At 38.1% G+C, this 12,910-nt stretch overlaps 1 protein-coding gene across 1 annotated transcript in view; it reads left to right on the top strand.

Moving 5' to 3' along the window:
• The window catches only part of CMYA5 (cardiomyopathy associated 5), a 48,397-nt gene that overhangs the window by 19,654 nt on the left and 15,833 nt on the right, over positions 1-12,910 (top strand). Inside the window, exons 3-8 of the mRNA XM_010725512.4 lie at positions 363-458; positions 1,075-1,308; positions 2,962-2,984; positions 4,632-4,753; positions 9,875-10,024; positions 10,921-11,067. Coding sequence (XP_010723814.2) covers positions 363-458; positions 1,075-1,308; positions 2,962-2,984; positions 4,632-4,753; positions 9,875-10,024; positions 10,921-11,067 — 772 coding nt within the window. The remainder of the gene's footprint in view (positions 1-362; positions 459-1,074; positions 1,309-2,961; positions 2,985-4,631; positions 4,754-9,874; positions 10,025-10,920; positions 11,068-12,910) is intronic.

Here is a 12,910-nt window from a genome sequence, read left to right as displayed (position 1 = left end):
CTCATAATTTCCTGTCATAATCTCCTTCTTCAAGGCTTTTTTCCTCTTGAGGATACTCATGAGGCTCTAAGTGTCTTCTGTTTCTAACAAAACTACAATAGAATTTACAGTGTTTGACAACTTGTAGAGACACTCAGCACCTTGTTGAACTGAGATAACTTTTTTTGGATTGGAAACAGTTTTGTAGATGCTCCAGTTGCTATTTCTGTGCTTGCCTTTACATCCAGGGAGATGCCTGAATTTAATTTAGCAATTGTTCCAATTGCAGCTTATGGCAAAGAAAAATATTCATTTCAACATAATATGTTGTGTGTGAAAACTTTATAAAACAACACAGTTAACAATACTTTTTTAAATTTCAGGATCAATTAGGTGAATTGCTAATTGCACTGGAAAAAAAGTCAATGAAGATTGAAGAGTTTGTGAGTGATATCGAATCCCTATTTAACTCTGTGGAGGTAAGTCCAGTGTTTTTTCACACTGATTTTCTTTCCCTCTACAGTATTGCTTCTAAGTTACATTTGACTTTTTCTTAGTATCATTTTTTATTCTACAATAGGCTATTTCTCTAGACTTTTGCATTAAGGGGAAAAAACGATTGCTTTTTTGCACATCACTGCAAAGCATAATATGTGACTAGCAAGCACAGGAGGAAAAAGCTCCCTTGATTTTGATTATGCTTATAAGAAGTTCACTCTCTGTCTATATTTAGAAACCTGCGTTAAGCATCTAAATACATTGCCCATTGGCTATACATTCTTAAGCCTTGAGGATTGTATTAACTTCAGGTGAAAGCATGAATTTTTAGCTATTTTGTAATCAGACTTCCTCTCTATGCTTGAATATAGAAGTTTAATTTTAAGCATTCACATTAAAATATATGTATCTGCCATTACTTTAAATGTATTTCTCCTGACTTATTTGTCCCAGATGAGCTTGCTTAGAGAAATAAAGTTCTCTTATTGTCAGGAGTCTGGTGGATAATCATGTATGGGCATTGAGAAATTCGTGTATATTCATTAACTATTGTAATTTCTGTCTGTAGATCAATTTATATCTGTTTTTATTTTCTAGGAAAACTGTAAGAAAAATGCAGAGTTACTGGAAAAGCAGAATGAAGAGATGCTTAAGAAAATGGTAGCACAATATGATGAAAAATCAGAAAACTTTGAAGAAGTGAAGAAGATGAAAATGGAGTACCTTTATGAACAGATGGTTAACTTCCAGCAAACAGTTGATTCAGCAAAGGAAACTTTGGAGACTACAGTAAAGGAAATGGAAGAACTCAATGGATTTGTTTTCCTAAATGTAAGTATAAATGGCATTCATGTAGTTTTTATTATACTAGTTAGGAAAGAACTTATAATTTACACAGTGCCTGAGCTGAGAAAGAGATATTTATGTCTCATTTTTTAAAGATCTCTAAATCCTGCAAGCTCAGTTATTCCATCCTTGAAATGCCAGATCAGCTGCTTTTGTCATGTTAATAGAGAATTGCAAAGATGATGCATGGGAAGAAAACATGCCTTACAACATTAAAATAGTTCTATTTTGTTTTGTGAAGAGAAAGCTGAAAGACGTCTCAATAATTTATCTGCAGTTTGCCACTGAGGAACAATAAATGTCATAGTAAGAGTTACTTCACTGTAGGAAAGAAAGGTGGAAAAAGAAAGCATAACTGAAAATTAACCAAAGTGAAAGCAAAATAGTTCTTTTGTGTGCTTTTGTTTGTTTATTTCTATGGGGAGACACAGAGAGTAAGTATGCATTCAAATTATAAGCACTGAGATAAATGTTTACTATTGAAAGATTTCTAATCAGATGAGGCTTAGAAATGAGCATGTGACATTCGTGTCTGTAGTGGTCCTTTCAAGATTTGAAAAACATTCTGTGTGAATCTGTGTGACTTGAATTACATGATGATACAGTCATCAGTCAGCCACCAACTGGTTTCAGAGGCTCTTGCAAGTTAATCATTAATGACCTGTGTCCTCCAAGATTGTTCTTGTGTTGCAAGAATTGTTCACATGTCAGCTATGGTACTTTCTCCTCTTTAGAACTGTATCAGAAGATGATAGCGTTTCTGTAACAAGAATCTTCTCCCATTGTACAATTAGCCTATAGTTTGGAAGTTGCAGAATCTATCACAGGATGCAAGAAAATGAAAAATTAAAATTACTTTTTGAAGACTAATCATTTGTATAAAATAAAATAGAAGCTCCTAGACCAAATACCAACAGGTATAGAAATGGTGGAGCAATATTTGTCTTTCCTCTTGTTGAGCTGCTCAATGGCTTAGGAACCTAGTGAGTCCTTTGAGAGATGGGCTACCTTGGGATGAATGAGAAATGTTTATTATCTTCTTGATAAAATTTGTGAAGTACTGGATTAGGATAACTCTTTCCCATGATACTCAGGGTTTTAACTAGATCATAACAGATTCCCTATCCCTTTCTTTTACAGATATAGGATAGTAACTTTTCTTTCTGAGACAGGAAATGTTAGGTGACGATTCATGGAGTATGGGAAAAACTATTATTCCAAAGGTGCAAATCCCACCCTACTTCTGGTGAACGGCAGTTATGAAGGAGATTTCAGACAGAATTGGTATTTATGTGTTATTAATGCGAAAGTAATTATCTTCTGTAAAAGCTTTGATTTAGAAAAGTATTTGGTTATGCCCTGGTCTTTATACCCAGATATTGAATACTAGCTCCTCAGGAGTTTTAAGCCAGATATAGACTTGAATACCCTGCTGAGTGAGAGCTCTGAAGAAGAAACATTCTTAAGGAACCAAATTATCCGTGGGTGTGAATGAGCAGTATCCCAACCAACATCTAGTCAATAAAACATTGTGTTTTTATCTCTGTGGAGAGTAGAGATCTGTGGGGTGGATGGGGGACTCTTCAATATTCTCAGGATTTTTAAACTGTTAATATATTTCTTTTTTTTTTTCCTTAGTCATCTAAAGAATTGAACAAAAGGTACCTGAAGTATGGGTTAAGTGTGCTGTAGTGAATACCAGGCTTAGCCTGCTGGATGCTTAATTTACTAACAGTATTGCTAATATTTGTAATTACTTTTATGAACCTTGTAAATAATGAAATTAAGAGAAGGTGCTGTAACTAACTAGTTCTGACGTGTTTTGTATGTGTTCTATAACACATCAATTAAATAAGAGCCATTTAAAATTCTTGACTCAATTTTAGATCTCAGGCATTGAGCACATGTTCCTTGTAGTTACTCCTTTATATACATATACTAGAACTCATTTTGACCACGTTTATATTTATTAACATCACTATTATGTGGTATTTTACTATTGTGTTTCGATAGGTATGTATAATATGACATATTCCTTGGGGGAGTCATTTTGGTGACCTCCATCCCTCATCAGACAAATATTCAATTTAGTTTATATTCCCCCAATACATTTTCCAAGATGAACTATGACTATTTAGACAGTCTCCAGGATTCCTCTATACCAGCCTCCAAACTAAAGGAAATTTCACTTTGCCTGCTTCATTTACAGAGGCAACCGCCACTGACATTGCCATGAGGCTGTGGCATTGCATGGTGCAAACATACCTTTGTCAGTGCTGCCTCAGTCGTCACAGTGATATAGATGCTGATTTGGGTTGATGGACCAAGATGTAAAAATGACACAAGGGTTCCAGGTTATTGTCAAATTACTAACCCAGGAAAATGGAGTGATGAGAACGTGCCAAACATCCCTTCATAGTTCCCATATATTTGCAGGATTAGGACTATAAATTGGGACTCTCCTGTTTTATGACAAAACATGTTATTTTGGTTTCACATCTGCATTTAGCTTTTTTCAGAGACTCGCTGCATGCTTAGAGTTTGTTTGTTAACTTACACACTAAACTTAATTCTGTTTTGTGCTTGAGTTTGATTATTATTTTATTTAATAACACCTGACTTGCTAAAAATGTTGTGAAAAACCTATATAACAATGCATGCTTTTCTAAAGAAAACATATTTAATACTTGTTTTGCTTTGTGAAAATTATACATAATTAAGTGCTACAATGATTTTTCACTTCTTCAGTGAAAAACAAAGAGGAGAAAGGTAAATTTCAATTGCTTTGAAAAAATAATCTTTCATCTCCTTCAGTTGTTTGTGTCTCAAAGTTAAAAATATGCTTGATTTTTTTTTCTTCTAACGAACTCAGCAAATATAGGCTAATCAGGTGAAATCCATTTTCCTTCTTGTTTTTGTTTCATTTTTTGTTTATTTGTTTGTTTTCCACAAACGGTTTTACCTCATAGCTACAGATCAGCTGCTGTAGTTCAGTGCTGACTGTAGCCTTGTGCTACTGTGCCCAAATTCTGATTCTCTTGGAAGTCTTACTGTGAAATTCAAATCCTCTCATTCTCAGAGATTTTATACAGATATACAGTATATACAGATAGTGTTTGTTCTCAGGCTATTTCTCATGTGAATTGTCAGTATGCTTTAAATGTTCAAATTCAGAACTTCTCCTTGCTTGCAGCCCTCAGCTTAATGGGAAACTTATAGAAAGTTATGTTTCATGGACGTTGCTTCTGGCCCTTGGAAGCTACATGACACCACAAGAGATTTACATGGCTATGTTTTATTCTAAATAGGTTATGTTCTGCAATGGATGCCACTCGTTCCTTAGAAAAGGTGCCCAGTACATTTTCACTGTTTGAGCACTATGAGGACAGTCCAGGAAAGAGCAACCAGAACTCTTTAAAACATGTGGCTGGTAAGAATCTCCGAATATCGTCTTTACAAAAGTTAATGTTTTGGCAATACTTTAGAAATTTTAGGAAGCTAAAAACAGAATAAATTTTAGAAGTATAAATTTGCAAACCATGTTATTAGCAATCAGAGTTGAATGTAAAATGAAGTCTAATTGTGCACAAGTGTTTGGCTTATAGTAAGACATTAAGATGAGCAGAGGGAGGAGAGCTATCATGGAGGATTCTTGTCTTTTTTAAAAGATCAGTATCTCAGACTCTCAGCATACCTCTGTAAATCTCATGAGCCTAAAGAAGGCTTGTAGGCAGAGATGGAAGTCAATCAAATGATCTCCTGAGCATGCATCCTCCAAGAAGGATGCAGCTCCTAGTGGGGAGGAAAGCCAGGGGACGACTGATGGCCAAGGTCCTTGGGTTTATGCCATGTGAATGAAGGCACACTGAAAGCACACTGGAGCACCTCTCCTATGAAGAAAGGTTGAGGGAAATGGGCTTGTTTAGCTTGGAGAAGAGAAGGCTCTGGGGAGAACTCATTGTGGCCTTCCAATACTTCAAGGGAGCATATGAACAGGAGGGGAGACGACTGTTTACATGGGTTGATAATAATGGGACAAGGAGGAATGGTTTTAAACTAAGACAGGGGAGGTTTAAGTTAGATATTAGGAGGAAGATTTTCACAGAGAGGGTGGTGACACACTGGAACAGGTTGCCCAAGGAGGTTGTGGATGCCCCATCCCTGGAGGCATTCAAGGCCAGGCTGGATGTGGCTCTGGGCAGCCTGATCTGGTGGTTGGCGACCTTGCACATAGCAGGGGGGTTGAAACCATTGTGGTCCTTTTCAACTCAGGCCATTCTATTATTCTGTGATTCCATGGAACTCATCCATATGGGGATATGAAAGGGGAGTTATAACTTTAGCTGGAATAAGCCTCTACTTCTGAGGACAGTGGTTAAAATTGCACATGATAAAGAAAATCATTCATCTCTATTTCATATTCTGTAAAAAGCCTGCCCAAGTGGGCTTGCTGCTTTGCCTGTACATACTTTTTTAGACATTATCCACATCTAGAGAGCTACTAATGACAATCTGTTTCTCTCTAAATGAAGTCTAAGTCCATAGTGACTTTCTAAAGAGAGGGGTTCTTCTGGGAGATCACATCTCACTGTCCTACTTTATGACATCCTTCTCACTGTCACATGCACCACCGCTGTCACAGTCACTCTGTGGCTATTCAGATGATGACTTTTTCTCATGTTTGGTCCCTGAGTAGTGCAACCAGAACATCAGTGTCCATTTGGTGCTTTGTTTCCTTGGTGGATTATCAAGTGGGATGTTGGAGAAGTGCACTCTTGTTCAGACTCTCCTGTACCTAGTAGGAGCTGGTTGCACTCAGCAATGCCACTGTGGCTAGATTGTCTTCTTCCTGCACACAGTCACTTATTTTTATTTAGTAGAAAAACTCTCAGACCTTAACTTCCTTGTCACACTTGTGAATTTGTCTAAGGGATTCAAAACTTCTCAGGTGAGATTAGGCTGGCATTTCTTCATGCATTATTATCTCAGCCTCATTTACTTACAAAATCAGATTAAAATACATGGTTTTTAAATCTACTCTTAGCCAGTATTGACTTAGTAGTGTAAATGTGCAATATGCCACCATTTAGTTCCTAAACTCCCTCTCACAATTCCCTACATACAACCATACTTTCCTCCTGGGTTGTTACCTACTGTCAAGGTCATATGGGAGAACTGACTCATTTTTTCATGCTACACTTCCTTTTCCCACAAGTCATTCCCAATGTGTTTTTCCCAGATTGCTGAGATCTGCTGTGTAGTTTTATCTTCATTTACTACTGTGCTTACTGAACACCAAATGACTCCAGACCTGGTCTGCTTTTACAGACTGGAAATGAATGACTGTCAACCAGCAAATGACTTTAAAAGCTCTTCATCTTACATGCTTCATGCTCTTTTCTTCTTTCTAAAATTTCTATTTTTCATCCTTCACTTCAGCTACCAAATATCTCTATTCCTACTGTGATTTTTACTTTGGTGAGCAGTGGAGTAAATACATATTTTTTTTTACAATTAGGCCCTTCCTGAAGGAAAATGGAAGTAAGTGCCCGTGTGAAACTAAATTCTGAATTGAAAACTCTGAGTACATAATTTATCAAATAGCAGAGGCAAATGTCAGACATTCTGAATTTGTTTTGATTTAATCCATTTGATTAAATAGATGTGAATTCGTCATCTTTCTTCAATCCACATATTTTTCCTACAGAAATAATAGTCTTTTACTGAGCAAATACATAGAACTTTATTTTTATAACTATAGAAAAATCTTTCCTGCAAAATACCATCCATTTTCAAATATTCCACATTCATTAATGAAAAGTCCTTTTCCCTCAGATTATTCCTCCCTTCATGTAAGTCACTCATTAACAAACACGTAATCATAAAGAAGACCTAGCAGCATGCCCTTGTGCACATTAAAGCACAAGTTCTGTCACAAGAGGAGCTGAAATAATTTCAAAATAAAAAAAAAATTCTTTCAAAAGCTTAGATCCTGCCCATTTTTGCCAGAAGATGAGGACCTTTGATGATGGTAACGATCATCTGTTAAAATCACATAGAAATGTAACTGCTCTTCATCTTCAAGATCACAAAGCAAAGGAAAAATTATTTCCCATGGCACAGGAAATGTGTAAATATCTACTAAGCAGTTTGGATTATTATCTTCTGTATTGTGATCCATGGAGATCAAGTGGCATCAAGAATCTTCCTTACAGTACAACTCTTCAGCAGAAATTAAACAGATCACAAAATGTCCCATTTTTCTTTGAAAAATATAACTTAGTGTAACTTGTGGTGCATGTAGCTCTTTTGTTTGATCAAAATTCATTTTAAAAAGAACCAGCATTTTGATAATGCAGAAATATTCTATTTCCACAGAAAATAGTTCAACTTTTTGCTTTGAAATTGCTTCCTTTCAAAAGTTTATCTCTTATTTTGCAGAAGTAAATTAGAAATCAAACGTTTTTCAATACAACTGAACTGAATTTTGATATATAACTTTTTTTTCCAGCAGCTTCATTCAATATACTAGCTTCTCTTTGGGTTTGGCATAATAATAAATTTTGCAATTGGGGGGTTTCTGTGATCATAATAGTTTCTAGGCAACTTCACAGGAAAAGAAGCTTGTTTTCCCACTGGAGAAGTCCTTTCCTAAAGGTGATCAATTTTTAAACCGACCAACCAGACGCAGTCAAAAGACAAAATGGGGATGGTTTTAGCAATGAAAAGGTTATTTTTTTCAGGGGGAAGCAGATGTAATCCTACTGTACTGTTAGCTCTCTGCATAAATCATAAGGAAAAAAACAGCATCTGCATTTGCCTTGTTCGTGCCACAGGGGATCATCATCATTACTGTGAAGATGACTGAGGAAAAGCTTTTTTGCTGAGATTCTAACAGAATTCATGCAATATGGAAATTTACTGGGTGAAGAAAGAGACCAATTTTTGTTCCCTGCAATTACTTTAACAATGAACATCTTTGGGGGGGGGGGAGGTTGTTTCTTTCTTTCCCCTCCCTCCCTGTTAAACCACAATCTTAGAGAGTAATAAGAGATGGATCTGTGCAGATCAGCAGCAAAGTTTGTACGAAATTTGGAGAACTTTGGAAGTTTTTGAGGCACCCCCTGTAAGAGACCAATAGAATCATGGAATTGTAGGGCTTGGAAACGACCTCTGGAAATCATCCAGTCAGTAGGTTGCACAGGGAAGTCTCCCGGTGGGTCCTGAATAGCTCCAGAGAAGTAGATTCCACAGTCTCTCTGGATGACCTGTTCCAGTGCTCTGTTACCCTTGAAGCAAACAAGTTTTTCCTCATGCTCATAAGGAACATGAGGTGCCCCTTGTTCTCTTGCTGGGCACCACCAAAACAAGCCCGGTCTCATCCACTTGACATTTGCCCTTTAGATATTTATAAGGGCTGTCAAGATCCTCTCGGTAATCCAGTCTGTCATATGAGGTTTGGAAAACTTGACTAGGGCAGAACTCAGACCCATGGGCTCACCAAGGATCTAGGGGTAAGGGGAAATGACCATACCAGGCAGGATCACCTAGCTGTGTACTGCAGTTTGAGTCCACCTTTGGGCAGATTAGTTTCAGGAAGCTTCTTGTTTCTCAGGCTTTGAGTGCATGATGTCTGAATCTTCCTTTTCCTAAAAGCACATACCCATTGTTGCCAGTCTGACAATGTATTTGAGACACTGCGTGAATCCCTCCATGATGTACAAGCTCCTTTCACCTGCACACTTTTCTGGGATCAGTTACATTACTCTCTGGAGGCTTTCTTCTGCAAGCTCCCTCTCCCCATCAACAAGCTATCCTGTGCAGTTTGCTTCAAAGAAGTGCTTTCAGTCTCCAATTTCACAGGCATTCTTTCTTAAGGTTTTCATTCCTCTGATGATAAAATGTAATGGAAATGCATTTGCCAGACGAGCCTGCACTGAAGTCCAGGCCCATTCTGCCCCATCTGAGGAGATGACCTCAAATTATTGGGTGTCCCTTGGACTTCTGTGCCTTGAAGTGGAGTGCAGAACTGGACTGCAGCTGGAGGGACTGTGACTGGAGGGACCAGGTCTCCTGGAGAAGGAAGAGGCATTCTTGCTACTTGGGGTTTTGTGACAGTTTTTGTGACAGTTCTACTTGTCCAGGTCTGGGAGACAGCATGCTGCTTCTCTCAGCCTGTGGAAGCTAGAAATGAGCAGCCACACAGTTGTCCGTCTGTGCAATGGTCCTCTAGGCAGGGACTCTGAGAGCTGTGCAGGACATTGGCACATGCTTTGGGCTGGGTTTAGCTGGTCCCAGTTCTGAATCTTAATTTTTGGGTCTGTGAAAGAAATGGGCAAACAGATTCTTATTCTGAGCAATTGATTTTTACTGTCTTTAGTTCAGATGAACCTACTGCTCTAAAACTGGACCACTGTTTCCAATATTTGCTGCATTTTTCTGTGGAAACAAACACCTGAATGAAAATAAGAAACGTGATTGCCCATGAACCTGTAGTTAATTCACCTGAAAATACAGGATTGTGAATGACAACTGGGGATTCTCCATTCAGTCCCACAGACACCGACCTTAATACCTCAGGAGCCAAATTCAGCTACCAGCACTTCCATTGCTGTCTACTGGACTGTGAATGAAGGGGATGCCATTGACTGCTTCCAGGTGTATTGTATGGAGGAGCTTCAAGCCAGCAAAGATGAGGGAGGTGCGTAAGGTCTTGCCTTCATGACAGCAGCAGCCCTTTCTCCAACGACCTCATGTCAGACAGGGGAGGCTGAGCTACAGGGAGGGTACAAGATGCAGTGGTGAAATCTTCCATTGGACAGGTAACAGTAGAGGAGAACAGGAAGTAGATGACATTCCCTATCTTCTCGTTCATCCTTCAAAATACAATATAAATACCATGGTCTGCAAAGTGCAGGATAGTTGCTTGTAGAGAAGCAGCAACATCCTTATTTAGATGCTTTTATAAAGCAGCCCCACTTTCAGAGAGAATGTGTTCGTGCTATTCCTTTGATACAAATGGAGAGAACAGATAGAGCTTGCAAAAGGATATGCCCAGTTAGGTTTGTAGACCCTCAAAATGTATACTAATTTAAAAAACAGCATGAAAAGTTCATTAGAATTTCCAGTTTTTCCATATATTCCAGAGATTTTTTTCAAAATGACATTAACAATTTTATATGTTAAGCATGGAAACTGAGAAAAGAGGATACAAATGCTCATTTGTCAAAAAGCTCAGAACATGCATGTGTTTGCGTATGTATACGCACAAATGGATGCATGGGATATAAATTCATTATGAGAAATAGCTATCCTCTAGAGAAATTAAACCAGAGTTGATAACTGTTAAATGTGTGTCTCAAAGTGCAGCCTACCTCACAGTAAGACTGAAGGTCGTAAGCTCCCCTTACCACTGATGACTTTAAAGTGCACCCAAGAGCATGTAAAAAACTTTCTGTCAGAACTGAGTCAAACACTGACTTTTTGGCTAGTAGCAACATTTTAACATACTATTTCTTACGTGTTAGATGAGAGGAACTATTACAGGCCCTACGAGAGATGTATGTGGGTGTAACAGCCTGTGTATGTTTCTCCTAGCTTTGGTGGAAGAATACAGAGTGACAGTGAAGGAGAGCCACTGCATTTTGGAGGACCTGGAGCCAGATCGCTGTTATAGTGTGTGGGTCATGGCTGTGAACTGTACAGGCTGTAGCTTACCTAGTGAAAAAGCCATTTTTAAAACAGGTATGTACATAGTTTTGTATTTGGTTGCTGTAAGCTTCAGGTTCTTAAAGAAATTTTAGTCTATATTGTTACTGAAGCAGAGAAAGCTGTTATATTCAGTCCATCTGTCAGATAGCAGGCAACTTGTGATCATTTCCCTTTTTGCTAAAAGATGACAGCATAATTGCTCCTGAGAGGAAATTTGAAAGTATTGAGATCTGAAGATGTTTCTAATTGCAGGCCCTGTGACTGGGGCATTGGAGCAACACATTACAGATTTATCTTCTGAGTGCACTGCAGTGCTCCAGGGTAGCTTTGGGAAAGCCACCCTGCTGCTCTGGCACTGCTTCTCTTGTGGAAAACTGAGCTAATACTTGAGTTTTTTTTACCTCTCCACCATTCTCCCAAATAGATCTATGTTGCATTGATTAAATGATTAACTTTTCAGAGGGAGGCATGCTTTACAGATCTGACATCCCACATCTAGCTTAGTGGAACACAAATCTCAGGTGTGGCTGTGGTTTGAGTAGTGTCAATTAGGATTAGTAATTAGATGAGTATTGTTTGTGAGCTTCATTTGACAGATTAATTTTCTTGAGTGTTAATTTCCTAAATAACTTGTATTGACAAAACTATTGCTTCTTGAATTACAAACAAAACATAGCATCTTGTGTTCTAGACCTTATCTGAGATGCTCGTGCCAGATGATTTTTCTTGTGTTACCAGGTAAAAATTCTGTTCTAGCGTTTACAAAATACAGACAAGGATACTTAACAATTTCATAATCAACTGTACAACACTGGGTATACTGCTGACTTCACTTGGCAGCAACCATAACTTCAAGCCTTCTGCTTAATCCATTAGACATCAAATTTGTTGACAGTTCTCCTTGGTACTCAATTTGCCTTTCATATTTTTAGCTAAGATAATTTTCCAAAGAATTAAAGTAGAAAATCAAATTCAATGGCATCAGCAATGTAACTGTGATCATTGTGCAAAATTCCTAAGAAATGATCAAATAATAATGAATGATTACTCTCTAATAAGTCAATTTTTATTAAGAACTGTATTCCCCTTTAGGCATCAAGCTCCTCCTACTTTTCCCCCAAATTCAAATCTTCTGAACAACTTCATATCCTCAAGTCACTGATGATTTACTTTGTCCTGTTTTTCTAAGGAAACAAACTAGGTCAAATAAGGGCTCATTAATCACCTTCCCTCGAGCTGAGGTGATATCCCTCTGGTGTGCAACAAGCCTCAAGAAGGCTTATGGAGATACCACTGAGCACCAACTGATGCTGAGTCCCATTAGCATCAACATGAACTGAAACAAGAATTTAGAAAGTTTATTTTCAGTAATTCAGTTTAAATGTCGGCACAAGAAAGCTGTGTGCTGGTATATGCAGTTACAGGAACATACACATTAACGGTGGATCAAAGTTGTACCTCTCCAGGGCTTTCCCATCAGGATTGCCATTGCAGAGCTGTGGGGAAGGCATGTGGGTGCTGCTGCATCATCCCCTCAGCACCACCAGCCTCCTGCTTCTCCACCTCCCATACTCATTTCCTGTCTCCTGGGGAACACACAGTTTCATAGCCAAATTTCCTGTGACAGAATGATGCAGAGGGCAGTAAATATCTGCCTTCTACCTGTCTATCCCCAAGAGACATCCAGATGAATCTTCTGCTGAAGAAATCTTCTTTCCTGAAGAAAAAAAGAGTAAATATATTTTATTTGTCATTCAAAACCTATCTGCTATTTATCCTGCTATGTATCTGAGAGGCAGAATAAGCATTTACACATTTCTCTTTATCTCTTGAAGACCTCTCAAGAAAGTATGAGAATATTACCAGGAAGTCAGCT

The sequence above is a fragment of the Meleagris gallopavo genome, chromosome Z (genome assembly GCF_905368555.1).
Source record: "Meleagris gallopavo chromosome Z, MGAL_WU_HG_1.1, whole genome shotgun sequence".
Lineage (NCBI taxonomy): Eukaryota > Metazoa > Chordata > Aves > Galliformes > Phasianidae > Meleagris > Meleagris gallopavo.
This window is presented reverse-complemented; position numbering and strand designations above follow the sequence as displayed.